The 25,049-nt window shown below is 53.3% G+C and overlaps 2 protein-coding genes across 4 annotated transcripts in view; one reads left to right on the top strand and one right to left on the bottom strand.

Moving 5' to 3' along the window:
- Positions 1-8,785, bottom strand: part of SGSM1 (small G protein signaling modulator 1) — a 49,194-nt gene extending 40,409 nt beyond the window's left edge. For all 3 annotated transcript variants that reach the window (XM_055797373.1, XM_055797372.1, XM_055797375.1), the window contains exons 1-2: positions 8,705-8,785; positions 8,578-8,621 (exon numbers count right to left, since the gene is read on the bottom strand). In XM_055797373.1, coding sequence (XP_055653348.1) covers positions 8,578-8,621; positions 8,705-8,723 — 63 coding nt within the window. In that variant the 5' untranslated portion in view covers positions 8,724-8,785. The remainder of the gene's footprint in view (positions 1-8,577; positions 8,622-8,704) is intronic.
- Positions 8,786-16,207: 7,422 nt separating this feature from the next.
- LOC101917195 (sodium-dependent serotonin transporter-like) lies at positions 16,208-25,013 on the top strand. The gene is made up of 13 exons (XM_055798057.1): positions 16,208-16,427; positions 18,162-18,296; positions 18,444-18,663; positions 18,943-19,081; positions 19,370-19,504; positions 20,184-20,287; positions 20,587-20,714; positions 21,022-21,134; positions 21,397-21,528; positions 21,664-21,763; positions 21,987-22,087; positions 23,215-23,382; positions 23,861-25,013. Exons 1-13 carry the CDS (start codon positions 16,214-16,216, stop codon positions 23,939-23,941), a joined length of 1,770 nt encoding a protein of 589 aa, XP_055654032.1. The 5' UTR covers positions 16,208-16,213; the 3' UTR covers positions 23,942-25,013.
- The last annotated feature ends 36 nt before the right edge of the window (positions 25,014-25,049 follow it).

Consider the following 25,049-nt stretch of genomic DNA (forward strand, 5'->3'; position numbering starts at 1 on the left):
TTTGCTCTTCTTCTATTAGAAAGGAAATTAAAACAGCAACTAATAATTTAGCTGTAGGTAAACTCGAGAAGAATATTATAAAGTATTACACAACAATAAAAACACTCCTCCTGGCTCCAAATGTGAGCACAGCACAAGTCACCCCCTGCCAGGAGAGCAGGGTCACAGGGACACCTCACAACAAGGTCTCCACCCAAACACAACAGCATTAATTGCAGTTCCAAAAATACAACAGAAGACAAGCTAGTCCTGACATTACCATCTGAATCACTGACTCGTGAAGAAGTGAGCTAGTCCTTGGCTTCATGTGCACGTCTGAATTACAAGGAAAACATTTTTTTTTCCTCCTTGTCCCACCTCCAAAGCCAGATCCAAAAGCCACAGGCATTGAGAAAACTGAGTTATGGCATTCACCAGGGGCAACAGGAATCCTGGCACACCCACTTCAGACCAGCGATTTGAGCTTGCACCCCCTGATCTCCTGATCGCAGATGTCTCAGCCTTCCCTTTGGTTCTCCGTGGCCTGGCCCGCTCCATCACAGTCAAAACATTGCTATTAAAATTTTGTTTGACTAACCACTTTTTCTTCCCCCTTCAAGAACAAAAACAAAACCTTACCTATCCAACAACCCCCAGACCCCAAAGAGGGATGGAGGCTTGTGTCTCTCTGCCACAAAATTCCCAGGGTTAGACTTCAACTCAAAATCCAACGTTCCCGTAACAGTGCTTCTTAACTGTACCCAGTCCCAGCCGCCATTCACATTGGCGGAGCAAGCCAAATATTACAGCAGTTGCAATAACCACTGAGCTGCAGAGATCAGAAGCAAACCAGTAACCCTGGGTTTAATTAGTCTGAGGCAATATTGACTCAGAACTCTGTTTCACCTGGCTGGATTTTTCCAGGCAAGTCACCATAGAACCTGTACTCTAGATTATCCAGTGATGTTTACAGTCACAATTTTCCCTGCCATGCTTCTTGCAAAGCCCTTCGCTGGTTATTAAGGCATTTGTATTGAAGCACAGCATCTCCCATGTACTTGGCTGTGCTCGTAACTCTGTGAAATTGTTCCTAGCAAGCCAGATGCAGAGTGGCCAGCTTCATCCTTTTCCCAGTCCTGTTTCAAGGTGAAGCTTGGTCACTTTGCCAAAAGGGCTGCAGAACAGCGAGCTCTGTGCAATACAGCTGTGATGACACCCCCAGGCGTGGGTCTGTTTGCTAGACCCTGCTCATGGCTCCCGGAGACGGGATTCTGGAAGACGGCCTCTGGTAGGGAGACACACAAGTCACTGAGCAGTGAGGCCAACAGCCAGGTGCTCAGACTCTTTTGTCCCACTCCAAAGGGGCAAAGCAGCCAGACACTGAAACATGTACATCCAGAGCAGTGGTGTAGAGGAATGAAGCTGGGTTAATTAGCATTGATAATATACAGCTGTGGGCTGGCTTCAGGGGCGGCGGGCTGGCCAGTGTAGATAAGGTGCAGCTGTAGCTGGTTCTGTTAAGTGCTTGAGAGTCAATGAAGAGAGGGCAGCCGAGGAAGAAGCAAGAGAAGAGAATGTATGCCCTGGATGAGGAGAGACTAAGAGAAGGCAGCAGAGGGACTGGCACGAAGAGTACGTTGGTATGTGACGGTGAAAGACCTTGTTGCAGCTGGCTAGTTTTGAGAGTGTTGTGACACAGTGGGAGAACAGAACCAGGTCTGATTTCCACCCTTGTAGTGGGACCTTCCACAAAGAGAGTCACTTCATATAAATAAAAGCTACAATAAGATAAATGCCTTCAGTGATTGAGTTGGTCTTTGCAGAAGTGTTTTTAGAAACTGCTATTGATCGAGCCTGGTCAGAAACAGCAAGACCTTCTGCTGGATGTTTAAGTAACCCACATTCTGAAAACAAAAGATTCATAGTAAAAAACATAGTGGAAATTGAGGTGTCTTCTGCTACCTTTGAACGTCCACCTCTGCATGGGATGCCAAGGATTTGAGCGGGATGAGATGATGCAACACCAGAGCCAGAAAGCTGCACTGCCTGTATCCTCTCAGAATCTACCTTGCCTAGGAGGGTAATCAAGCACTGACTATCATGGTGCCAGACAAAATTAGCCAGCAGCACTGCAAGAGCTCTGAAAAACCCCAGCAGATACAGGAGTAGCCCTGAAAATCTCTCTTCCTTCCCAACTCTTTTCAAGACTGCAGGAAGATGACTCTTGCCTCAAGTAAATATGCAGGGAATCAGGAAGAAGCATCCCTATAAGCATCCAGCACAAACAAGCACTGTGTTCAGGATCCACAACTGCTGTTTGTCAGTGAAGTCTCTTTACTAAATCTCAATGCGTTTCTTTTCCACAAACTTGTTTAATCTGCTCTTCTATGTTAAAAAACCTCACAAAACTAAACAAACAAACAAAAAATTAACAAATATCTCCCACATTGATGATACAGGCTTTAAACTTGCTTTTGTCTGTTTGTTCTTCCAATTCTTTTATGAGCTGGTGTTTCCTCATTCTCATTGCAGTCTCCAAGTGCTGCTTTGATTATGTGTTTGGAAGTTAATTCTAGCACTTAAAAATCCCATTTTACATGTCAGTTTTGGTGCAACATGTCCATGTGGGCACTCCTTGCGGTAATCTGAGCGTTTCTTTAATTGCTTCTCCAAACCAAGATCTCTTTCCAGGAATAAGCTCTGGTTAAGCTCCACAGGAAGCAGCTTCCCATACACGTGCAAGACTTTCCATGCAGTGCTACAGTGTTACCATTTCTCAGGTATTATGCCAAAGGATCACTTGGTGAAGCAGATGCAATATTAAGACAACCCTAGACACATTTGTATCTGCAAGGACAAATGTGATTCACTTGCACCACAGCTCCAACAGTCATGCTGCAGGGCTTTGCCACCCGGTCAGCCAGCCCACACTGCCCAGCAGAAATGCCAGCCTCTGGCTCTCAGGCTGACTTGTACCAAACAGTTGGACTTGATCTCAAAGGTCTTTTCCAACCTAAATGACTCTGTGATTCTATGATTCTAAAGGTGGTTCAGTGTTCAAGACAAAGCAAGTGCAGAATCGCTGTTCAGCTCTAGGACACAAACCCCAGGTCCTCTACTTGTGTATGGACTGTGCGCTCCAGTGCCCCCAGAGCTCTCTGTGTGCTGGGTGGATAGAAAAAACAGCACTTTCCATCACACTGCCTGTGCTGCAGCTAAAAGCCACTTTTTAAGCTAAAGTGGAACTTCTTAGTCCGATACCTCTCACAAACCAGATTTATCCTCTCATTTGAAATGTCTGCCTATTGTCTGTCTTGCTGCTACAACATCCTTTTTTTAGCAGACTTGTTTACAGAATTCACATTATCAAACTCAGTGTTGCAAGACAGTTTATCTTCCAAAAGCAGGTGCCAGACTTTTCCAGCACCATCACAAGTTGCAGCCAAGCTCTGCCACTTACCTAAGAGTTTATTAGCTGACCACTAAATAATTCCAATTAATTGTGCTCCGGTCAGTTAAAATACTGCTAGCTTCAGAGTACATGCACTATTTATACGCACAGACTTCAAGGACTCTCACCAGCCATTTCAATGGACCAAGGGAGATTATGGTCCCCTTGCACCACAGGAGGACAGCACCGGGACAGCTCTAATGGCACCACGCACTTTACATGCACTAGCCTTTAAAGCCATTTGTCAGCTCCATATTCTTGCTGCCACAGAAACATTGATCTCAATCCTACCAACTGAGACCTTTGGCTTTTCTAAAAGTCTTATTTAATTATTCATCATCGCTTACTAAATAAAACACAGCACCTTCTGCAGCTAGGATATCATCCATGTGATACACGTGGGATTTTCAGGCCAGCCAGCAGACCTTCCCCAGGAACCACGTGTACTCATGGCTGGGAACTGGGCTGAGTCTCCTTGGGGGGTAAGGGGGAAGCAGAACTCTGAATATTTGGGCAGTTAGCTGGAAAAAGAAATTAAAAAGGCATTACATTGAAGGGTCCATAAAGCAACATTGTACCTTGGGAGAAATGGGAACGATCCCAGTGATGCATATTTGCTGACAGTATTTTTCAACAGACCTTCTTCATAGGGCATCAACTTTTGGCCAAAAATCCATACATACAACACTAATTTAAGATCATGTTATAGCTGGTTCTATTCCTGTTGTGCTTGTCAAACGCAAATTTCCCTGCCATCTGTTGGCACTGCTGGTACCACTAGCTGTAAGATGCTCAATAAAGGCACTGAAACATTTTAGGAAAAACTTTAGTCATTTCTCTGTTTCCAACGTCTGATCTCAAAGCTTTACCCTGCTTTGTTCTGCACCCATCATGCCATGAAGCTGCGGTTTTCTGAGGTGCTAAACGCTACACTGACAAGCAGTTTGGATTCAATTAGCAAACATGGCAAAGACTGACACTACCTGCACTGAAACTAGGTGGAACTTCCAGCCCCAAATTGCTTTGAAGTCCTAAATCTGTGCAAAACCAGGTATTTCCATGGCAACGGCCAGGATACCAGGAGAAGAGGATGACCTTTTGGGAGCAGAGAGGAGAGGCTGGATGGGGAGGAAGGAGGCTCCTCTGGCATACAGATCTCGTCTCCTTGAATGCTGAGAAGGAAGGAGGAAAGCAGCATGAAACCTCTTCTGGGTACAAAACATCAAGCCAGGGGTTCTGAAGCATGAAAGCACTTCTGCACACCACTGCTTTTATCTTCAAAAGAAGAGAAAATGGTCCCCAGCGATTAGTAATACTCTTTTCAGAAGAGATTGATGCAGGCAATCGAGAAATGCTGCATTAAAGCCATCTGTTTACTTTTAATATAGGAACGTTTGAAAAAGGCTGACCTGGGTGCTTCAGAGACGTCAGAAGGTCCCTCTGCAAATAGAAGCTTTCATTACAAACCTTCAGCTTATCATACTCATCTTCATTTTGCCTGAACAGTTTTGATGGCTACACAAAGGCCTTTTTTAAAAAAATTGGCCTTGAGAACATTTAAAGCTATCAACATTAATTTTTCAAATCCTAATAACATTAAATTAATTTACAATTTTCTACCAATCCAGAATGAAATAGCTGGCAGTGACAGCTGCAATCTGATATTTTGGAACTATGGGCATATGTACGTGCTCCAGAAAAACAAACTCAAGCTGCAAAAATATTGCTCTTACCGGTCACTCTGTGTTACTTAGCCACGAACTAGACAATATGGCTGCATAGCGGGGGCACATCATTTAAAGGGTGGGAGGAAGAGAGACTGACTATTGTCCCTATGATACATGATGATGCAATTAGTCAACAGCTACACAGTGACAACCATACGAGCTATTAAAAATAAATCTTATATCCAATAGAAGATCATGGGACATCAGCAAGCAAGCAGCCTGTAGTCAGTCAACAATAGTTTTTTAAAACAATTCTAAGAACAGGCAGCAACATGTTCTATACAGGCACAGCAGCTGTTGATGAGTAAAAGAGTTAAAGCTGCTTGCCGAGTGGAAGGTTAAAATATAAACTACGTTTCTGCAGAAGAATAAGCAAGACAACTGATTACTCCCCCTATTCCATTCAGCTTTTCACACAACTCATTTTCCAGGCACAGTATAGTACAGCCTGTATTTCACGGGTAACACCTGCTTCCCCACCTATTTTTCTATGCAGTGCAATTACCTGGAGGCAGTCAAAAACATACCTCAGAATTCTCCTCTATTAAAACTGAAATGGGCAAAAGAAGGGGAGAGGCATGGGTTGCAAGAATATTTTTAGTTGAAAATCCAAAGCCATTTTAAACATCGATATTTCAGGCTGTGGGTTTTTAAAGAAGCCTCATTCCAACCGATAATAGCTCTAAACAACAAAAAAAAAATCAGGGAAGATTTGGTTATGCTTCTTATCTTGCATACTTCTACTCCTTCCCTTGCAGTCAGCTGACAAATAGTCAATTTTGCTATGACCTGGGGGTGGGGGGGGAAAAGGGGGCGGAATATGACGGTGATAGCACAACTCATTTCAACTTGTAAATCTACTGCAGAGCAGGAGAGCAGGACTTCTTAAAAATAAAAATGCATTAACCGTGGCAACAACCAAATATTAAAGCCCATTTGCTCACTGCAGTGCTTTCAGTAATTTTGATCTATTGTTTTATCTACCTTCTCTAATCAGACCTTGTCTTCACAATATTTTATTTGTTCAGTTATTCCAGTAGGATGACAGATGTGGCGTGGCTTCCAGAGTACGATCCATAGCTGCCCCCAGTCTCAGTGGAGCTCACCTGCACTTGAGGACCCCAGCAGATCACATAGAGCCATGGCTGAAGCCAGATATGGTCTAATGAAATGAGAACACACAGTTTTGTGAAAGGTAAAAATTCTGGGGTGGGGGGAGTGGGGGAGACTTCTGCAGTTAGCCCCTTCTACTACTCCCTGAAGTCTGCAGAAGCACTGGACTTAACCTGAAGTCAGTTTAGGAGAGGAAGAAAAGACAAAACCATGAACAAAATGGGCCTAGCGAGCAGGGAGCAACAGGCAGAAGAATGCCCCACCAGCTCCCAATTTCAGACATGCTCCTAAATAATTAACTATATAATGCATGGAATCATGTTTCCCCAGGTTTTTTTAAATCCTAACAGAGCAAAGCCCAGGTGGAGAGAGCACACAGCACGGGTCTGCCATGGAGCATCCCCACCTGCACAGCAGTGCACAGACAGCCCCTTCTCACAGGACCAGGGTCCCTGCCAGGTCTTACTGCTTCCAGCTGGGAGAAACCTGAAGTGCAACCGCCTAGTGCCTGCGCAGGCAAAGAACCCACACCTGCACCAACATCCTGAGGCAGAGCCCCGAGCAATGAGACCCACCAGAAAACAATCTCTGCTCTGCACCTGCACTGCCCTTACTAAAGGGCTGCTGGAGAGATCCTAGACTGTGTCAAACACCCACATTACAGCACCATGCCACGTTGGCTGGTAGCTTTTCACCAGGGCAGAAGGGCTTTCCCCTTACATCACCTCTCTCCTTCAGTCTTTACTTGCATTCACCAAACCCTCATACAATACATTTATTTTACCAATAAACAGCAGAAGGGCATGTCACAACCCTTGGCTCTCCTCCCCTAGGCACAAGCTGCACTTTCTTCAAGCACATATCCCCTGGAGGAAGGGCAAAGGGAGAGAAGCCCATACTAAACGCCAGCGCAGAAGATGCTCATGTGCAGTGACAGCCTGCAGAAGCCACAGCGGTCTCTGGAAGGAAGCTCCTGTCCACTGGCCGAGCAGTTTAATCAGCACACTGATGGGCAATCCCTGCCTACCACCCTGCAGCGGCAGTTGATGTGCAGTCTGCTGTTTTGTCTCTCTCCACTCGGGAGGCGTAGCAGACAGACAGTAATAATGAGATGTCAGCTTTATCCAGGATGCTAAATAAATGTCATACCCTTTTTCTGGTTTAATAGCTGTTGCCAAGGCAACAAGTAGTATTCCTTACCACCACACCCAGCACAGGATTAAAGGTGGGAAGCAGTCTCGATGAACAGTCAAACGCACTGTGCTGTCACCCTCCTCAGCCCTACCACCCACGGTCTCCTTCACCCTACTCCGAGCAGTGTCTCCAGTAGGGACATTCCACTTTCTGGAGCTGGTAAGCTGGAGATCAAGATGCTCATAAAACCAGAAACAAAATGTCCCACATCATACCCTCCAAAATCCCAGAGGAGGTGACCTGCAGGGACAGGCCACAGGCAAGAGATGACAACAGCTCCTGGCAACCCAGCACTCCACCACAGAGCAGAGCAAGTCCAGGCTCTGCAGCGGGTCCCACAACATTCAGCTGCTTCAGACAGCTCTACAGCTGCAGAAGGGTGGCAGAGGCGGCCCTGCTGGCTCATGCAGCCCACCTCCACACACAGGCAACACACCAACTCCGTGGCAGAGCACTGGGACTCTCAGCTCCCCATCTAGCTCACTGTGTTAATGCCACACACATTATAAACACCAAGTGCTGCGCAGACAGAAGGAGCCTGAGTCAGCTCAGCATAAAACACAGTATAAACCAAGAGTTAAAGATGCCTGAGAGGAGAGATCAGCACAATCAGATGTCAAACGGCACCGCTCGCACAGGGCACGGGGGCACACAGGTGTGCGGGCCCCGGCTCTGCGCAAGGGCCCTGCGGGCGGCCCTGCCCGGCTCCCGGCGGCAGCAGCGCCGGGGGTCGCCCCTTCTTCCCCCGCGGAAAACCACAACTTGTGAGCGCGGCTCTGCCACCAGCGAAGGGCGATTTTCAAAAAACACAGGGCACTGGGGTGCCAAAATTCGCCGGTGCTGTAGGGATGCTCCTCCGCCTACCCGGGAACCGGGCGGCCCCGCTTCGCCCGGCGCCCGCAGCCCGCACCGCCCCCGCGGGCTCACGCTCGGTCCCCAGCCCTGCCCGGCGTCGGGGGTGCTGGGGGGACGACTGTGAAATTGGCCGCCCCAGCACCGGCAGGAGCCAGCGGGATGCCGCGGCCCGGGGCTCCCCTCCCGGCAGGGGGTCACCGAGCTGGGACCGGGGCTCCGGGGCTGCTCCCGCGGGGGCCGCCGCGCTCCGGCACCCACCTCCTTCTTGACGGTGCGCAGCAGCCGCTGCCGGGTCTCCGCCTCTGTGGAGGGAACGGGGAGAGGCCCGTTAGAGTAGTGTGGCCCGGCCCCGCCGCCCGCGCCCCCGGCCCGCCGCCCGCCCTACCCGCCGAGGCCGCCGCCATGGCCGCGCTCCTCCGCTCCGCAGCGCCGGCAGAGTGGCGGCGGGGCCGGGCCGGGCCCACCGGGCCGCACCGCCCACCCGCGCCCGCCGAGGTGGGGCCGCCGCCGCCGCCGCCAATCCGCGCCCGCCGCCGGCACGGCCACGGCCGCCCCCGGCAACGGGCCGCGCTCGGGGGCGCCTCGGTTGGGCCCGGGCCCTCGGGGGGCGACCCCGAGGAGCCCCTCGGGAGAGGGGGGCGAGGGTGGGGCTCAGCCCGTGCCAGGCCCTCGGGGGGCCGCGGCCAAACCCAGACTCTCAGGGGGACCTCAGCCGAGCACGGGCCCTCAGCGGGGCAACCCCAGACGGGCCGGGGGTCCTCAACCAGGCCCGGGTCCTCAGTGCGGGGGTCCCACCTAGGCCGGGCCACTCGGTGAGGAGTACAGCCAGGACCCCCAGCTCCCAGGGCCCCCAGGTCGGACCCCCTCCAGCCCAGGCCCCAGCACCCCCGACCTGGGGCCAAGGTGCCCCCAGGTACCCAGGGGTGGCGACCCATGGGGCTGGGTGACTGACATGGGGCCGGGGCGAAGGCCGCAGCCTGGGGCGAGCCCTTGGTGTGTCCCTGTGCACAGGGATGTGGCGCAACAGGCACTGTTTGGGAGCTCTGGGAGCCACACGGAGGTGCGAAGAAGCAACATCCTCACAGCCGTGCACCATCCAGGCATGCTCCTGTGGGCTCTTCTGCACTGGGAAGGCGATACATGAGCTGAGAAGACCTATTCATAGGAGACCCAAGACACCTCCCATCAAAATCACAACTGCTTCAGAGAAAGCCCTGCCTAGCAGCTGCCATTAACGTATCTTCTGTTTTTCTGTTTCCTCGTTTGCTGTTCCAGGACATTTCCATAGAAACAGGATCCCGGCTCCTTCGCAGTCTGGTTTCCAATAACTACAAACCACATTAGAGTGAGGGCAGCAGTGCCTGGCCACGCTGCATGCCGGCAGGTGGCCTCTGGCCACTGTCACGGCCCCAGCTGGCCCGGGGCCCTTGCTGCCACTGCTTGGGAGAGGACTCGGTCCTGGCATGGAGAGCAGGGAAGATGCTCCCTAGCCTGCCAGCTCCACAACCCTGGGCATTGCTCCTCTACTACACCTGGAGCTGGGCTGCATCCTCTGCATCGGAACAGCTGCCTTCGCTCCCTGCTGATGCTCAGCGGCCCTGAAGATGGCAGAAACCATCCATCCCAACAGTTCCTTTCTGGTGCCTGGCCTGGGCATTTGCCTGCCAGGGAGCTCTGGACTTGGGATTAATCAGAATCCGGTCCCTTCTGTACTTTACCACTGGCACAGAGGCGAGGAGAATAGTTGTGCCATATCTGTTGTAGAGAAAACCTGTTCCCTTGTACGCTATTTCTTGTGACTGTTTACTTGCTTGCTAAATACCCTGTGAACAGAAGTGGTGGCAGCGCAAATGTTGCTGAACTGCAGCATTAGGGCTGGCTTGCTGGGGTGTATGTCATTGCTGATCCAGATGGATCCCAGAAAGATTCTGGGCTTCATGGGAATCTAGCCTGGGCAGCTCTGGATGTGCTGGTGAGGGTCACAACTGTCTGCAGTCAAGTGAGTGTTGACTTGACCCTCAGGATTCAGGTTCCCACCCAGGGAGTCACCCGTGGCCTCAGGTTGGGCCCCCAGCGAGTGACACAGCACTTAGTGTGCCAAGTCGGGAATTCCACGCCTGCTTTGTTCATAGGGCTGCAGCTCTGCTCCCCACAACCACCATCTGCAGTCCCCCAAGGCAGCAAGCCCGGTTGCCCAGTCTCACCAGTGGGCACCAGTGCATCTCTTCTGCCCAGCAGCCTGTGCCAGGGGTCTGTCTGTGGAGAGCCCTGTGGATGGGGTCCCCGGGTGCAGGAGAAGGACCAAAGGTGCTAAGAGGCAGGAGCCCAGGGCTTTTGGGGTCTGACCTGAGACCTGCACAGCTGGCCAGGAGCCAGGCTGCAGCACGGCCCTGCCCAAGGGGCTCCGCCTGCACTCCCAGTCAGCCCAGGCGGCTTGTACCCAGCTCTGCTGCTCTGCAACCCCGCCTGTCATTTATTGATGACCGCAGGTCCTACGCTCTTGAATGGGCAATTAAGACGGGCTAATAAACATTCATAATAAAGGCATCGAAGCCTCATAAAACACCATGTAGGAGCACCATCAAATATCAACAGTGAATTTGATTACCAAGGGCAGAGACAGCCTACTCACTCCTGTGACCCTGAGCTGTCACTGGGACAGCGTAGAGCTGTGGCTCTGCATACATGCAGATGCTGAAACTGAGAAGGTGCCAGGTTCCCGAGGAGCCAGGGCGCAGCATGAATGTGTCACGCGCAGCACCTTGCACAGCACTGGTCTCTGTAAAGCTTCTTCAGACCAGGATGAGACCACCTGACTCAAGCCAACAGCATCTGCCAGCCAGGAAAGCCTGGGCTGCCTGACAAAATTTTGAACCTGGCCACAGGCAGGCAGGCAAGGTTCTGCCCGTTTCTCACTTCTGCTATTGTGAAAATGATGCTGGAGACATCAACCTGCCTCCTGATCGGCAGGGGACATCAGAAAGTGTTCAGTTCGGCACCTTTGTCAGGAAAACAAGCCTGTCCAAGCCAAGCCAGGAAAAACTTTTAGGACTTAGACAACAAACAAACAAACCCCAGTTATTTTAAGGGCCAAAATGAGCCCAAGCAACTTTTGCAGCACCCAGAATACCTTAGCAACTCTGCCGTAGCATTTGTGCTCTGCCAGGCACTGCCCGGTTTCCCCCTCGCCTGTGCTGGCAGGATGCTGCCGAGGGGTGATGCTGGGGGGACCCACTTTTGGGCTCTGCCGAGCTCGAGGGAGCGACAACCAGCTGGTGAGTTTGACTCAAACGCACAGCACTGGCAGACAGAAGCCCAGAGGAAGAAGATCATTTTGATTCCTGTTAATGAACCGTGCTGGTTTTGTACAATCTTCAGTCCTGTCAATCTCTGCAATACTCCAGGCCAACTGACATGGGGTAGGCAGCATCCACGCACCGAATGAACCCAGAGACATTCAGGTGGCTGGTGGTGCCAGCACTTCTGTGGGACCATGTACCAAGTAAGGCAACTGGGGATGAGTAGTTTGCCTGGCTGCTTTCTCCCCAGGAACAATGGCGCTATACAGGGAGTGGGAGCTATTACTAATTTATTACCTTCCTTTGGGGAGAAATTAGCTGAAACAAGCACAGTGACAAGCTCTCTGTAAGCCTTGCTGTCTTCTTTTCCTTGGAAAATTTTGCTTCTCCCTGGATTAAAGATGGGTGGCAGATGATTGGCCCCTGTTTTCTGAAGTCTGGAGAGCTTAAATGAGAGCACGTTGATCTATACTTAATGTGATTAAGTTACATCTCTGAGTATCATGCTAATTAAATTAAACTTCCTATTGCTGCCTCTGTGGCTTAAACAGGATAGTTGCTTTAAGACCACATTTCACTCCTCTGCATTTCATTGCATGGATGAGCAGGTAGGATAAAAGCAATCTGCTAATCAAATAATCGTATTGCTTAGAAACAACTTCTGACTTGGTGAAAATTCAAATTTAAATCTGGTTTGATCTAGATTTAAACTCTGCATTTTAAATCTAAAGTGATTTGTGCTTTGAGTAAAGAAAACAGCAGTAAAAAGTAAACTGATGAAGGGAGCACAGAGAGTACATCTGACTGTGATATTGCAGGGATTTAGACAGCATCATAGGTGATGCTCAGGGGACCAGCTGGCTTTCAGAACATGAGCTGCAGTAAAGAAAAGGCAGAGAATCCTGTCATAGCTGCCTGCCAGCTACCCCTCCCTCATCACGGGCCAAAATGAATGCTCGAATCCAGCACCCCTGACTTCAGCTGTGTATTATTTCAAATACTACATAGCCCCCAGAGCATCCTCTCTGAAATGTTTCTAATTGAATGTCAGATGATGGACAAAAATACTTGGCTACAATTGGCAAAATAATAGTGGTTTATCCAGAAAACACCCCTGTCTGGCATGTCACTGGTGAGCACGCTGAGCCTCACACAGTACAGCTGATGGGCCAGGCTGGAGCCACACACAGTTCCTTACACAGGGGCCAGAATAAACAAAGCTCTGGGGAAAACTTGTCTCTCCAGCAGGTTGCAGAGCTGGGATCACACTGGAAGGCTGGCGCTTGCAGGGCCCCAAAACACCGGATCTGAGTCTGGGGAGCACAACTCCTCACAATGAAGACCATCTCCCAAAGACACCTCTCCCTCTGCCCTCCTCCCATCTCCAGCAGCCCTGAGAACCTGCAACAGTTTATCCAGCTTGCAGCTTCTAAAAAAAATTGAGATTTCAAAGCTCTCTTCTCATTGACTTGACAGCGGCAGCCTTGACACAATGCTGGAGAAGAGGCAGCCGCATGAGCGGGTTTGTGTAGAGAGGCAGTAGGCATGGGTGGGTGATCAGGTGCCCAAGGAGAAGGTGGGAGCTGGAGGAGCGGGATGGAAGCGCTGGGTGCATTCACAGCTCATTCACCAGCGAGGACCCCGGGGGTGGGATCTGTCAGGGATGGAGGCTGCTGGAATGGCAGCAGTGGCATCAAACCGACGGGGTGGCACATCGGCTCAGCTGGAGCAGAGCAGCATCTGTGTGCTGGGAAACTGATACTGGCAGGGAGTAGGGAGCTTTCAGACAGCAACGTGCAGGCTGCACGTCCCGGCACTGCAAAACCACCATGCAGCTCTGGCTTGGAGCTGTGGAAATAGTTATAGCTGTGCCTGGCTAGTGCCAGTCCTGCATGCCCAGCTCTGCCCAAGGTGCAGAGTACAAAGCCACCTCATATAATCTAAAAGATCAATGTGGAGAAAAAAAAGAGTCTTCAGGAGAGCAAGTAGCTTGGTTTTAAAAAGATGCTGGTGTTTGAACAGCTGCTGCTTTACATCTGGGAAATGATCTCAGCCTGACACCCTGCACTGAGGGATGCTGTGGCGGGACCTGCTCCCCACAGACCACTGCAGACCACCTCTCACCCCCTGCCAGCATGGCCAGCTCATTCTGTTCAGGCTGGGGGTAACTCCGAGCCCATCTGCTGAGGCTTCCCAAGCAGGGAGCAGGACTGGCATAGCAGCAGGGTCTCCATACTTGACACGCCGAGCTGTTGCAAGTAAACTACCTGAAAAAGGGTCAGCTACAGAGAAAGAGCTATCATTTTTTCATGGTTGCTATGGCGCCAACTGTCTCTGTTCTGTCTTTTATGCCCTTAAGATGGTCTTTGGTCAGGGGGATTAAACCTTGCTCCCCCCAGCACACTTCTCAGACAGGTTGCACCAGCAGCCGGGATTTCAAACCTTCAGCCCTTCAAGGGCCAGCTGCAGCCCCACTGCCAGCCCCCCACAGCCCCAGCAGCTGAGTACAGCCTTGTCTTTAATTCCCGACAGCTGCGCCCATACCCATATTGCAAGGACTGCAACTGAAATTCAGGGCTTTGTAAAGTCCCAGGAGTGACACAAATCCTGTATAAATCTGCAGGAGATTAATTGTCCCTCACCTGTGTGCCAGGCCTTGGCTTGCGGGAGAGCCACACCGGCAAAGCCTGGCAGGGCCACGTGCATGGGGACTCACGGAGCAGGGGCTCTGCCTGGCTGTGGTGGGACACCCCCAGTCTCCACTCACTCCCCACCCAGCGCAGGGACCACCCTGCGTGGGACCACCCTGACACACTCCAACTAAACCCCTTCACTCGGAGAAAAGCCAGTGCAGAGAGCTGATACCAGTTGGTCCTCATAAACCCATGCAGAAAATTGTTGCATTTTCAGAGGAGAGGTGTTAAAAGGAACAATAATTTCATGTTCCACAAGCAGAGAATGAGAAGCCACGCTGAGCGCAGCCTGTGCAGGGACCGGCAGCAGGTGGGTGGCAGGAGCAGATCCACTACCCATCACTGGGAGGGGGCAGCTTGGGGCTGGGCACTCCAGTTCAGCTGTCCGTTGCTGTGATCCCCACACCTGGCCAGGGAACACCTGGGGCACACAGTGCTGGGGGGAGGGGGGCAGGCAAATGCAGGAGGGCAAGGAGGCGTAGCTGGTTAAGACACAAATATCCTGTTGCCAGGGCTCTCATGCTCGTGCAGTGCAGGTGAGGAGCCGGTGGGTTGGTGTCCTCAGCTGTGTCCCTGCCCCGCGGTGGCTGTGCTACCATGCCTGGGCTAAACCCACCAGGCACAGCCTGTCCTGCATGCATTGCCACAGCCAGCCAGAGCACCAGGACATCAGCACCAGGGACCGGCATCAACCCCGAGTGGCTCCAATCTGACAGCCTGGACAGCCAGGGCCAAATACACCAAAAAAAACCCAAAATAAGTGTTTTTAACTGGACATTTCTAACAGGTCTCCGTGCGTGTGCCTGAAGGATTAACAGTGTCCAGTGGCAGACACCCAGCAGCTGCGTCACGTCGTCACAGCAACCTGCTAACCATGGCCCTAAGAACCGCAGTTCCTGGTTTGATCTCTTCTGTAGTTTCCTTTAATTACAGATGAGGGTGCCTGCAAAAGCCGGTGCTGGAGCACCCTGGAGCCCTGGCAGCATTCGGTGGCCCCAGACAAGGGCTCGCTCTGAACTGGTCCCTGTGTCATGGCCCAGGGCAAGATGCAGGGACCTGGCCTGGATGTGAGCCTGCCACAGGCACATTTCATTTGCAATGAAACTTGCTGTTAAATTGTCCAGCTGGAGAGATCAATGGTACACTGCCATTCCCTCCCTGATCATATCTGAGCTGCAAAAATTATTTCACTTTCAAGAGGCTTATTTGCAACCGCTCTCACCCCTGTGCTATGAAAGACCCAGCAAGTCCATGAGGACAGATAGGGTGATGCAAGATTACTTAAACTGGGTGGCTCTGTTGAGTTGTGCTGGCTTCTGGCAGAACACTGAGATGGCCCCAGCCCACGAGAGGCCAGTGGGCTCACGGCAAGCACCAGTCAAGTTCATGCCTGGCGTTTGCCTCCTGGCCAGTGGAGATTTCCAGGCACCGCTCACTCCGCAGAGCATCCTTTGCAAGAATGAGCAGTCACCCCCTTTGGTGGGTCACCGTTCGCAGAGCAGTAATTGCAAAATACACCAAGGAAAAAGAAAGAACTCTTTGTCGGGAGGATGGAGTACCACCTCTGTGTGCAAATACGGTTCCATTTCACCCACTCCACCCCAGCCTCAACATGCAGCTGCCCGGGTGCAGACCCAGGGAGCAGAGGGGACAGAAAGCTGTGCAGTGAGGCTGGTCCCCACGCCTCAGCCCTGTGCTGAGAAAACTGCTCTCCCCCCTCCTGCCTTTGATCAGAGGATGGGTTTCTCCGCCGGCTGTTCTCAGTGCTGTGGGTTTCCAGTGGGAGGTGGGGAAGTATCAGCCTGACCCTCCCCTCCTTGGATCTGTCATCAGCAACAGAAAAATCCTTCACGGCCCCAAGTTACTCAGCTTGAATTCTGCAGGATTTTCCAGGGCAGCAGGATGGCAGAGCAGCCCTGCCCAGCACCTGCCACCAGCCCTCCCCAGCAGGGCATGGCCCCAGGTCCCCTGGCTGGCCCCACACCCCTGGGGCTCCGAACCCACCCCAGGGACAAGTGGAGCAAGAAAATGGATTTCCTCCTCTCGGTCATCGGATTTGCTGTCGATCTGGGCAACGTCTGGCGGTTCCCTTACATCTGCTACCAAAACGGAGGGGGTAAGGACACACTAGGGTTATTTAAGTCTTCTTTCGGAGAAAAGAAACCTGGTTTCCATCTTTCCAATGCTGAAAAAATTGTTTTTTCTTTTCTTTCTTTGTCTCTAGCTGCTCCTCTCCAGACAGGGCAGTTTAGAGACCAACCCAACTTCTCCTGACATTTGTCTCTTTTCTGTTTTGTGTCTTTCTTCATTTGAAATCCTCCTCCACCTGCTCCTTCCCCGGCATCATTCACTCCTTCCCTGGTGTAGTTAGAAGTGCATTAGCAGCTCTGGGATCACAAAGACAAAACTAGCGTGGTCCAAACTGCATGAAAGGATTAAGAATCCGTAAATTTGGGGTGGGAGGTTCATACACTTCATGATCTTGTGACTTTGTGAAAACCCTTTCTGATTATTTAAAATAACCCTCACAAGCATCCCATCTGCCTGCCGCAGATCCCAGCCATGCAGCCAGCAGTGCCGGACCCTGCGGAGCAATCCTGGCTCCCCGGGACGTGCAGCTCAGTGCCACACAGGGCTCAGGGTGTTCAATCCTGTGAGTGATCAACAGAAAGTTAAGATACAAAAGCTGTATGAAGGAGAAAACCTTGAGTAAAAGACGCCTAAATACATTGCTTTAAATAGAGCAGAGCAGAAAAACCTCTTGCATGGAAATTAAAAATGAGGAATGAAAATTTCGTGCTGTTCGCAAAAGCACAGTGGATTTAATTGCCAAAGTTGGCATTTGGGTAACGTCCTCTACTGCTTGGGAAAATGAGGAAGAGATAATTAGTACCGTACTCAAGGCTAAACTGTGGATCCCAGGTGCCCACACTGAAGCACAGTTATTTGTGATTTACTCCTGTGGGACCAGGAGCAAACTTTAGCCACTCTTCACTGATGTGGTTCAGGCAGATGGTTTCCTCTCCAGCCCCATGCACACAGGAGGTGAGGAGTTCCCATCGCAGCTCTTGGAAAGCACAGCCATGAGCCACACAAGCAGGAGTGCTGATCCAGGCTGATGGTGGGCTCACTCATCAGCTGGAGCTGCTCCTAGAAGAGAAATCCTCAAGGCAGTCCTGTTAACAGGAACGTAGCACCTCTGGGCCAGCAGCCTTGTCAGGCAAATGGGGGGCTGTGGGAGGATGCTGGGGATGCCATCCCGCACGCCTGCCCCAGCACATGTAGGGCTCTCAGAGAGAGGAGCCATGGGGGTTAAACGAACTAATCCCAGCAAGGCTGTTCTGATGAGTGCAGAGAGCAACTCCAGTTCCAAAACCTCCATGGGGTACAAGCATAGTCCTGGTAAAGATGACATTGTTATGAATAATGCAGATTACAGTGTTAATTATTTGTGTCTTGGGGCCGCTGTGCATATTCAGCAGGATTTTCTCCAAAACCCTTCTAGATCTGAGAGGTGCTTCGTGCCCCATCTCCTGCACCCTGATGGTTTGTATTGATCTTTGTACCATCCCAGCCAAACGATCCCTTCCCACGAAGGCTGGGATGCCAGCAGGGACTGATGCAGCAGCCCAGGAAGCTGGGGCACCAAGTGGGGTCCTCATGTCTGTGAGCCCCTCTGAGGAGATAATTTGCGAAGCATCTTGCAAACACACAACCAAACCCAAACATGTTGCTCTGGGACACATCCCCGCAGCACTGGGAGGGACAGCTGTAGTGGACCTCCACCTGCAGCCTGCCTGTGCTGCATGGGACTGCAGTGCTCACAGCCGCTCTGCTCCTTGTCCCACAGGAGCCTTTCTCATCCCATACACACTGATGGCTGTTTTTGGAGGGGTGCCCCTCTTCTACATGGAGCTGGCCCTGGGGCAGTTCCACAGGATGGGTGCCATCCCCATCTGGAAGCGCATCTGCCCCATCTTTAAAGGTAAGGGCCACTGCTGCACACCTGGGGACCCGCGGTGTTGGTGAGCGGGGCCGTGCAGGCAGTGCAGGTCCCCACAGCCACGTCCCGGGGGGCAGCAAGAGGGCTGGACCAGCATGGTCTGCTGAGTCTGTCCCCCTCTTTCGCCAGGCATCGGCTTCGCCATTTGCATCATTGGCCTGTACGTCTCCTTCTACTACAACACCATCATCGCCTGGGCTCTCTACTACTTCTGTTCGTCCTTCTCGGGCACGCTGCCCTGGGCAAGCTGCGACAACCCCTGGAACACACCCAACTGCACCAACTACTTTGGGAGGAGCAACGTGACCTGGACCAACTTCTCCAGGTCCCCTGCTGAGGAGTTTTATATGTAAGTGCACATACGTGGATGATGTGTTTAAGCTGGTGCACATCGCCATGGAGGCACTTGGGTCTGCTGCATGGGGAGCAGGACCGGGGTGCCTGGGTGCAGGCTTTCACAGGGGGACGCTCTTGGGGAGCTGTCCCTGTTCTTGGTGTGCTGGGGAGAGGTAAGCATGGGACTGCCTGCTCAGAGCTGACCCAGCTCCCCGGCTGCCTGCAAGGGCAGAGCCAGCAGCACCACGCTGGCCTGAGACCCCTCCCCGGCCGTGGGGATCCCTGCCTGCAGGAGGAAAGTCCTGGAGATCCAGAAGTCTGGGGGTCTGTACGACGTGGGGGGGATCCACTGGCAGCTGCTCCTCTGCCTCTTCCTCATCTTCACGATTGTGTACTTCAGCCTCTGGAAAGGGGTGAAAACCTCTGGGAAGGTAAGAAAGAGGGCTCTGGCGCCAGCCCTGCCCGGGCACAGACATGCCGGAGCCCCCAGCATGGAGAGGCTCGCAGCCTGGCATGCCGCTTCCCCTCTATGGCAGGAGGGACCGAGCCTTGGTGGGGTCTTGCAGCTCACCTGGCTGCTTAAACACAGGATATTGCCTCCACCCCCCCTGAGCCACCCCAGGCAGCCACAAGTGAGCTGGCCATGCCCGACCAGTGGGTTTGAGCTCTTGGTGCAGCAGCTTTGCCGGTGCTGCGGGCTGACAGCTGCCTCTCTCCAGGTGGTGTGGGTGACAGCCACGCTGCCCTACATTGTCCTGCTCATGCTTCTGGTCCGGGGGGCCACCCTGCCCGGCGCCTGGAGGGGAGTTGTCTTCTACCTGCGCCCGGACTGGAGCAAGCTCCTGAGCACCGCGGTGAGTGTGCGGTGGGACACACCACCCTGGCACTGGCTGCCTCCCAGTGTGGGGGTGGCAGCACCCAGACCCCCTCCCCAGGACACACACACACCCCTGCCCAGGTCTGGCCCTGTCAAAGTGCTGCAGGGCGATGGGGCCCTAGTTCCTACAGAAACAAGACATCCCAGACAGGCTCTTGGAAATGTAAATCTATAATTGAATCACCCATCTCATTGCTGCTGGGTTTTGTTTGTGCCATGTTCTCACCCTGGCCTGACAATAGGCTTTCTGTGGGTAATTACCAGGCAGCACTTGAGAATTCTCATTAAAGGTAATAAAGACCATGCTGCCAGCACTGAACCTGCCCAGGCAGGGGTGGGAATGGGGGTCTTGGGGCTCCCCTTGACTTTGTCCCCACACTGGGCATGGGCAAACACAGATGCTGTTGCTTAATTCTGGCTGCAGGATGTGAGGGTGGAAACAAGCTCCCTCCATCCTGCAGCAGGTCCCATGCTCCAGGGACCTCTCAAGGGGGGATGGGGCAGGCAAGAGAGGAGGTCTGGCAGCATGTGCCAGCACAGACCCCATCTCTGTGCCATGGGGTGGGCACACTGTGGGGCACCTCCCAGCCCCATCCTTGCCCCAGGGAACCCCTGCCCTGCCCATTCTCCAGCCTGCTTGTTGCTTCTCATGCCAGGTTTGGGTTGATGCTGCTGCACAGATTTTCTTCTCCTTGGGCCCTGGATTTGGTGTACTTCTTGCTCTGGCCAGTTACAACCATTTCCACAACAACTGCTACCGGTGAGCTCCCACAGCCATGGGTCCCTGTGGGCACAGGGGCTGTGCTGGGCATGGGGGCTGCAGCCTGCGGGCATGGGGGCTACACCAAGCATGGCTGCAGTGGAGCCACATCCCGATAGCTCCTGTGCCGCATAGCCATGTGCTGAGCATCTTTCCCCATTTTACTGGCGGTTTTGGTGTGCAGGGCCAGGAGAGGGAACTGGCAAGGGTGCGGGCAACCAGGGCAGCTGAACCAGGGTGAGAGCTGAGCTGGAGGGGGAATTCTGCTGCAGGACATGTCTCTGCTTTCGGCATTCCAGGGACGCACTCGTCACCAGTGCAGTGAACTGCCTCACCAGCTTCCTCTCAGGCTTTGTCATCTTCACTGTGCTGGGCTACATGGCTGAGATGAGGGATGTGGAAGTGGAGGATGTCGCGAGAGATAAAGGTTCGCCCCCCTCCAGTGCAACTGCCCAGTCCCAGCCTGTGGTGCCCAGCTGCCCTAGCCCCCCCTAGCCCATCATGACCGAGGGAGGCCGGGGTGATGGCCAGCCCTGAGGTCTGCTGGGGCATGGGGGCTTGTGTCCAGGAGCCATTCCCAGGGGCGGAGAGCAGCGAGGTGTCCAGCCCCTGTATCACAGCTGGGACCAGGCACAGCCACTCTGGCTTTGGGGCATCTTCCCCAAGAGCATTCCCCAGTGCCCAGAGCTGTGCCAGAGCAGGGAATGGCAAACCAAACCAGTGTACTCTCCTAGGACCAAGCCTCCTCTTTATCACCTACCCTGAAGCAATCGCCAACATGGTGGGATCCACCTTCTTCGCCATCATATTCTTCCTGATGATGATAACGCTGGGGCTGGACAGCACGGTAGGCACCTCAGTGGAGCCTGGGGCTGTGTCCCCAGCAGTTACTGGGGATGTCTGTGTCTGATGGCTAATAGTGGGGTGACAAGGGGAGCTATGGCCTCGGGAAGGAGGGCTGCCTGCCAAGCCCTCTGAGCATGGCTAGCGCAGGGAGGGAGGGAGGGGATGGGATGTCCCCACTCTGCTCACAGGCAGAGGGGGCTATGGGGGGAGCAGAACCATCCCCATGTCTCATTTTTCCACCCCACACTGTATTTCCTTTGCAGTTTGGGGGCTTGGAGGCCGTCATCACAGCTGTGATGGATGAGTACCCCCAGGTCCTGGCTGGGCGACGGGAGCTCTTTGTCCTCGGCCTCATCACAGTCTGTTTCCTGGGCTCCCTGAGCACCCTCACCTACGTGAGTACCAGGCACTACTCCGCTCCCATCCCCACCACACATCTGCTTATATCTCCAACAACTGCCGGTGCCAAAAACCTGCCTCGCATTCCTGCAAGGTCTGCAGCTTCCCTCTCCTCTCTTGTGCTGTTCCAGGGGGGAGCCTACGTGGTGAAGCTGCTGGAGGAGTTTGGTGCTGGCTGCTCAATCCTGGCAGTGGTGCTACTGGAAACAATAGCTGTCTCCTGGTTTTATGGTAAGAAACTGCCTGTTTCATAAAAATCATCCTGCAGGTACCCGCGTGGGTGTTTAACCTTATGCTCATGAGTATATGCCAGGGCATTCAGGGGCAGAAGCATGTGACTCCTGGCAAGGCTGGGATGGGCCACAGAGGGTGTTGTGGCCATGTAGCCATAAATCTCCCTGTACCCACATCCTCCGCGGGTCTCTGGGGCCATGACAGCTCTCTCCGCTGACAGGGATACAGAGGTTCTCCCACGATGTGAAAGCCATGCTGGGCTTCATGCCAGGGATGTTCTGGAAGGTGTGCTGGGTCGCCATCAGCCCTGCCTTGTTAGCGGTGAGTATTACAGCCCAGATTAAAGACAGATGCCAGCCTCCCCCCGAGTGCCCTGCAGAGGAGCTGCTCTTCCCTCACTGGCTGCTGCTGCTGCCCGGCTCCCTGGGCAGCCACGGTGCTGGTTACTCCCCTCTTGCTCACATGAGGTGAACAAGCTGCTGGGAGGGTAGACCGGGGTCCTGGCCGAGGTTGTAGGACCTTGTGCCAGCCTGCCCTGCCGGCTCCCCGTACTGCTCCTCCGGCCACAGGCAATGACAAGCTGCCCACAGCCCCTGGGACAGAGGGTTTCACCACGAAAGGGATCTGGAAGTAGATTTTCTAGCCTCTTCTGCAGCTCCGGGGCAAAGCTGGGAGCCAGCAGCTGGGTGCTCACATGGATGCAAGTGCAGCCTTGTTTTATCCTCCTGGTCGGCAGTGTCCCACGTTTGCACTGGCATGGCCAGGCATAGGTACATCTCTTGACAGCACTGTGGCACTGTGCACCAGGCTGGATCCATCCCCTTTGAAATGCCAGCTCCCCCGGCACTTCAAAGGCTGCCGTTTGCAAGAGGCAGAAGGGTCTAATCTCGATGGATCTCCAGGAGAAGAGGCCTTGTGAGGATTAATTACAGCTCCAAGCGCTTTGCCCTGGTTATTAAGAGAGAAGTATTATCATCAAAGCAGACAGCAGATGATTTCATTTCAGCATGGGGACGTGCAGCCTTTGCAAGCCACTGTCTCAGTGGGTTTGTTAGACGAAGACCTTCTAGCCCACACCTAGTGAGAGGCAGCAGTCTGGGAAATGTCACTGCAATGTCCACACTGACCTTTCATGGTTGGGAAAGCAGCAGTGGCAGTGGGACGTGGATGTTGTTAACCTATGGGATGAGCTGGCATCAGTGCCGGGGCTGTGGAGATGTCACAGCTGATATGCTCTCCATGGGGAGCCAATGGGTCTGGTCTGCTGGCTATGCTTGGCCATAATGGAAGAGCTTTCCTGGCACCCATGTCATGTGCACGTGGGTTTTGTGGGCTGTATGGCCCTGCTATTGCCCTGTGCCTGCTTGTGAGCAGCAGCAGGGCATGTCCTGCCACGGTCTGGCCCCATGAGCATCCTTCCCTAACAGGCTCCACTTCATTCGATACAGTTCATAGTTATCAGCTCCCTCCTGGACCAGCCACCTCTGACACTCTTTGACTATCAGTACCCTGAGTGGAGTATCTTGGTGGGGTACCTCATAGGAGCATCGTCCTTCATCTGCATCCCCTTCTACATGGTGTACAAGCTCATCTGGACGCCAGGGTCCTTCAAGCAGGTTAGGAGCAGAGCCATGGGTGGGCAGGGACCCCTGCTTGGGTCAGCCTGAGACCAGGGCCAGTGAGCTGGGCAGATGGTTTATGCATCCTCAGCTTCTTTGTTCACATTGCAATTAAATCACACCTGAAGAGCCACTTGGAAAAGGGCTCAGAGGCTCTTTGAGGCTCGATGACCTGATCATTTTAAGTTATATTTCTGAAGCTGTGACTTTGGCTGTGCCAGGAGGCAGCAGGGCTAAGTCAGCACAGTCCTGTAGGCGGGGGACCATCTCCAGTTGTCACCCCTCCTTGCAGCCCACTTTAGGGACACATCCTGCCTGCAGTTCTCTGCTGCAGACTCACAGAGCTCTGGCCCCACAGTGAGCAAGATTCCAGTGGGGATGGCTTTTGGCACGCTGGGCAGGCAGCCCTGCACATGGCACCAGTGCAGGAAGGAAACCCATTGTCTTTTTTTCTCTACCTGCTTACACTCTCCAGCGCCTTGCTGTCTGCATTTGGCCAGAGAAAATAACACGAGACCTGCAAGCAGAAGTGGTGTGCGCGTCACCTGTCCTGTAGCCCAGTGGGATGTCCAGGGGCACAGACTGCTTCAGCTTCCTGCCCGTGCCCTGACAAAGCACTGGGGCAGGCAGAAGAGAAGCTGCCATCACCTTCCTCACAGCCAACTGCCCCCCGCATCTCCCCTGGTGGCTGCACATGCTGGCGGCAGCTCCCCGGCTACCGGCTCCTGTTGTGTCAGAGCATCTTGTCGGAAGCGGCGCGGAGCCCGTTCTCTCTGCAGGCAGGAAAACCTGATCCCCAGCAGGGAGAATGGGACCCGCCGCTGAGTCCCGTGGGCTGGAAGGGGCCAAACTCCTCCGGTTTGGAGGTGAACCCTGACTCCTGGTGAAGACGGAGGAGTGCCGCTGCAGAGGGATTGCTGTCCGACTGTACAAGCTGTGAACACGCCTTGCTTAGAGACACTCGCATCCTTGCTGTGCAAACCTGCTTGGCACAAGTAGTGCATGCCTTTAGCCGTGCCGTGAGTGATGTGGAAAATAAAGCTGCTATCAATTGTTAAAAGATCGGACGAGGGAGAGGAGCCAGAGCTCACTGTGCCGTGTTGATGCAGTACTGTGGTGCGGCTGAGAGCACAGGGCTGGGCTGGGGGAGGAGGGGGGCTGCCACTGTCCTGACACACAAATACCTTGTTCCATTGCAAAGATCAAAAGTCTGGGAGAGAAACTGTGTGGCCCCTCGGGTACATACTGCTGCGGCAAGACAGGCTCCTGCCACCCCATCCCGTCATCTTGAAGGTCATCTTGAAGAAGACCTACACATACATCATTTTAGAAACAAACAGGCTCAGGGTGAAGCAGCCCCGGCGCTGGTATAAACCACCCACTGTCCACCTGTCACAGTTTCCCAATAACATTGCGCTGCTTCCGATGCTCTCGCCATTTCTCCACAGTTGTTAGCCCGTCGAATGTGTTCCAGCAGCCGGGTCCAGCTCAGTGGAGGCGGAACCGCAGCTCCTGCCCCATGCCTCAGCCATGTGCTGGTTTTACTGTGGTGCCCCTCACCGTGCCCTCCTGGCAGCTCCTGCTTTCCTTTGGGGTGATGCAGAACCGACCAGGAGAGTGCAGCCAAGAGCTGGGGGTGTATGCAGGGATGGGGGGGGACGGGA

This window comes from Falco peregrinus, chromosome 2, assembly GCF_023634155.1.
Source record: "Falco peregrinus isolate bFalPer1 chromosome 2, bFalPer1.pri, whole genome shotgun sequence".
Taxonomy (NCBI): Eukaryota; Metazoa; Chordata; class Aves; order Falconiformes; family Falconidae; genus Falco; species Falco peregrinus.

Coding starts and splice junctions, on each gene's coding strand:
- LOC101917195 (XM_055798057.1), top strand. CDS start 16,214: ATGGCAGAGCAGCCCTGCCCAGCACCTGCCACCAGCCCTCCCCAGCAG. Junction 18,297..18,443: donor CATCTGCCCCATCTTTAAAG/GTAAGGGCCACT, acceptor CTCTTTCGCCAG/GCATCGGCTTCGCCATTTGC. Junction 18,664..18,942: donor CCTGCTGAGGAGTTTTATAT/GTAAGTGCACAT, acceptor CCCTGCCTGCAG/GAGGAAAGTCCTGGAGATCC.